Source organism: Ylistrum balloti, unplaced genomic scaffold, assembly GCF_031769215.1.
Source record: "Ylistrum balloti isolate Yb309-2 unplaced genomic scaffold, AGI_CSIRO_Ybal_v1 Utg372596, whole genome shotgun sequence".
NCBI classification, from domain to species: Eukaryota; Metazoa; Mollusca; class Bivalvia; order Pectinida; family Pectinidae; genus Ylistrum; species Ylistrum balloti.
In genome coordinates this window covers 50,930-54,683 of record NW_026783132.1, presented here as the reverse complement: position 1 = coordinate 54,683, position 3,754 = coordinate 50,930, and the positions used below count along the sequence as shown (strand labels likewise).

General features: G+C 33.7%; 1 protein-coding gene across 1 annotated transcript; it reads left to right on the top strand.

Moving 5' to 3' along the window:
- The first annotated feature begins 1,546 nt into the window (after nucleotides 1–1,546).
- On the top strand, nucleotides 1,547–3,465 carry LOC132564707 (uncharacterized). The gene is made up of 2 exons (XM_060229337.1): nucleotides 1,547–1,588; nucleotides 3,058–3,465. The coding sequence occupies exons 1-2, from the start codon at nucleotides 1,547–1,549 to the stop codon at nucleotides 3,463–3,465; spliced, it is 450 nt and encodes a 149-aa protein (XP_060085320.1).
- Nucleotides 3,466–3,754: the final 289 nt, after the last annotated feature.

The following is a 3,754-nucleotide window of genomic DNA, read 5'->3' as shown; positions in this document are numbered from 1 at the left end:
ACATTTTTGTTTACAATTCCCTGTAGCAATGGATTTAATGTATGGTGTTCCGAGAACAGAACAAGGAAGTAACTAAAAATAAACCTATTTATTTGTTTTCACTCATTTACAGGTATTCGCCAAGGAAACATGTTAACCTTTCTTTTTTGTTGAGTATATATCAATATGAGAAAGCAATTTTGTTTGATATTTACAAAGTGCTCGTTCATACAGCAGTGAAATATAATCCATCTTGTCATGATATGCATTACAAGAAAACGTATCAATGTTCTAAAATTGACATCTACTAGAGCTTTGAGTACAGGTTTAATACACCTCATGTTGTAATTAATACCATGACGTAAATGAAACATCTCCCCGTTGGTCTAGCGATAAAAAGTTAATGCTCCTAATATGTGTGTACTTAAAGGTTCTTGTATGTTTTTGGCAGTCCTTATGTGCTTTATTAATTTTAAATGACGTTGTCAGTGGTAATAGAACAACATATCCCTCGTCTAGAAACGCGTTACTGTTCTCACTAAGCGCTTAATTCAATGTCGTGCATTCAGAGAATAGGGAATTAAGTTTGATATAACGATTATTACAAACGAAACATTGTCAAAAGTTCAGTATAGTATATATATATATATATATATATATGAGGATTTAATCTCCATTTTGAACTCGGATGCATTGACTAGAATGAATAAATTGAATGTGCTTGTATACAAATATCTGGGTTTTTTTTCAACATTAAAGTTTCAATCAAATTTTTTTTTCATTTGCTAAAGAACATGGCCGGTAGGGACTGAATCAGTCACGTATCCTCAACATCTAAATACTTTTGTTTACGTTAATCTGATTTATTTTCTAGACCAGAGGATTTGATCAGTCGTGGTTGCCAGATCATCTGTCCTCAATGGCTATAATTATACGCATATCTACCCGTTGGTCTAGCGGCATATAAGTCGTGTTCTAACGGGTCTTCTGTAATATCTAATACCGAAAATTTATCCAACATTGTTATTTTTCTGTATTGTTTATGCAGTCCTTATGTACCATGTTTTCACTTTCCGATGCAGTTGCCAATGGCGAATAAGAAAAACAACATTTTTGTTTACAATTCCCTGTAGCAATGGATTTAATGTATGGTGTTCCGAGAACAGAACAAGGAAGTAACTAAAAATAAACCTATTCAACTTTATTAACTAGAACATAAAAACAAATTGTGTACAGTTTATAATATACATGTTTTAAAAACCTTTGTTTATTTGATTATCAGTACATATACATATGATGATCATTAGATATTAATCCTGAAATCAGGCACCTTTACTATAATACTGTATATTCACATGATGTATATGCCTGTCGCTGTTGGTACACAAATAATAGTTACATACAAGATAATGCTTATTAGTTTACAGAATGACAGTAACGACTTTCGTATTAACAGGAAATGTCACAAATATAATCATATTTTACCACAGAAATAACCTATAGTACTTAGATGTTATTATTAAAGTATTTACTAATACATCCTCTTTTTTCAGAAGCCTTAGACAACATGGGAAGTTCGAGTTCAAAGCAAAGACAGACACCAGTGCAGGTAAATACACGTTACTGTATTAAAGTAACTTAGTTGTTACCTTGTAGATTGAGATAGTGATGTTGCACGAAATTGTCAAAGCGTCTTATAAGATTATAAAATCTTTTCAAGAACGCGACCCGCTAAAAACCGATAGTTTGAGAGAGAGAGAGAGAGAGAGAGAGAGAGAGAGAGAGAGAAAGACGATGAAGATAGTAAAAGACTGCAATCATTCTCTTATCCCTTATAACTTGAATATTTTGCTAGGAAATCAATTTTTCTAATTTCTTCAAAACGAATACCATTTGCTTTGAAAATTCAAAAATGTACAGTCTTAAAATTAATTACAACATCGCTGCAGTTATTAAACTATAATTAGTAAATATGCCATGACTTGTTTTTATCTGTGAAATGAGAAACCTGTTGATAATAAATTGTAGATAAAATTGGTGCCTGATGTACTTTAGCATATCAAATATGTTTTTTCTGCCACCAAGAAATCATTGACAGTTTAGGATAAATAATTCAGAGTATACGTTTTGCATATAGCTATTCTTCAACACTGGGGATAAGGTATACTTTCTATAAGAGGTCTCAGCTGACATATGCCAAGGTATGTTTAGGGACGAACAGATATATATCATTATACCGCGATACAAGAAGTCAACATTTGTGTTAAATAAGCTTAAAGTTCTGAGTTTTTCCTGTTGGAATTAAGGGTGTTTGAACAAATTTGGTTAGGAGATCCTTGGAGGGTGATGTTTAACAGATTATGTAGCAAACAAATTTGTGTTCACGAATATTCAGGTTAAAAATTGATTTGAATTGAACAAAAACACTTTTTCTGTTGGAGATTATATTTTGTGAAACCGGTTATTTGGCGCCTTGTGAGCAGAACGGTAGGTACAATCAGAATGTTTTCTTGTAATTAGGGTGTAAGAGGTGGACCTGCTGTCCTAATTCATTACTGAAAGAAGCGAGTAGATATTTGACATTATCTTTTCTCGTCTCTCTAAATTAGTTGGTACTACCGAATATCTGCCTTTTGACCTTTTGGTCTCTGTTAGAGCGAGGAAAGAGAATTACCAAATTGTCATTGCTAACTCTTACATAACGCTCAGTAGTTTGGCAAGGCAACGACTGCTTCAGTTCCGCACTATCACATTTCAGAATCAGAGACACTTAACATGTATACACTCATTTCCCATTCGTATAGCAGTCAAGACGCCAATCTGACAGTCCCATTACAAAGGTAGAATATGTTACAAACAAAATGTCGTCAATTACAGACATGAGTTACATTATCTTTCTATTCATCTGTCACGCAAATTGTATTCTTATCGAATGCATACCACCATCTGGTAACAGTTCATTACTTAAATAAGAGAAGATTTTATGTCGTATAATTATTTCAAAATTACACATTATAGAACCCCAGATATGACGTATAGTACCATAGATGAATTCAAACTAATGTTTTTTTGTTCCAGGAAGCTCAGACTAACAGATCGAATCTGACTTATACATGCAGTATCATCGATGACGAATCCATTAATTATGTAATTCGTGAAAATTTGCATCGTTTAACGTGGGCGGAACGAGCGATGGCACGTGAAGCGCAAAGCCTAGCCACCCAGGAATTAAATAGAACAATGAGGAACTGTGAACTGGTGATGTATCTAGACAACACAACAATAAGAATCCGAGCCGGCAATTGTGATAACAGGATAATAATGCTGAGGAAAGGCGATGGAGAAATTGAATGGAAGTTCACCAAAAGATCCTTCACACAGACAGTGTACAGTGGCGTTAGATGGGTGGGCCAAAGCTTGCTTGGATTTTTCGGGTCGTTATTACCCATAGCTGGTCAAGTCGTAGAAAGTATCGGATGGCTCTAAATCCCGAAACATTTCTCACATGTCATTTGACATAAACATTCCAACAAGACCATTCTTCTGTTTAAATACATATTGTATTTCATAAACCAAGGTGACAATGAAGACTTCCGTTCCCGCCACTATACTAATAAAACAAGTTTCAAGCTTAACATGTGTACCTCATCGTCGTTCGAAATAATGTTTTTAATGTTATTTAAAGAATGAAAGAAAGAGAATATCAAAACAAGTTAATGAAAACAATATCATATGTTATTATCAGTTTCTATAGATTACCTCCTAGTTATTGAAG

Bases quoted from the DNA above. Each gene is read 5' to 3' on its own strand.
- LOC132564707 (XM_060229337.1), top strand. From the start codon at position 1,547: ATGGGAAGTTCGAGTTCAAAGCAAAGACAGACACCAGTGCAG. The intron at 1,589-3,057 runs GTAAATACACGT...TTTTTGTTCCAG, and splicing joins AAAGACAGACACCAGTGCAG to GAAGCTCAGACTAACAGATC.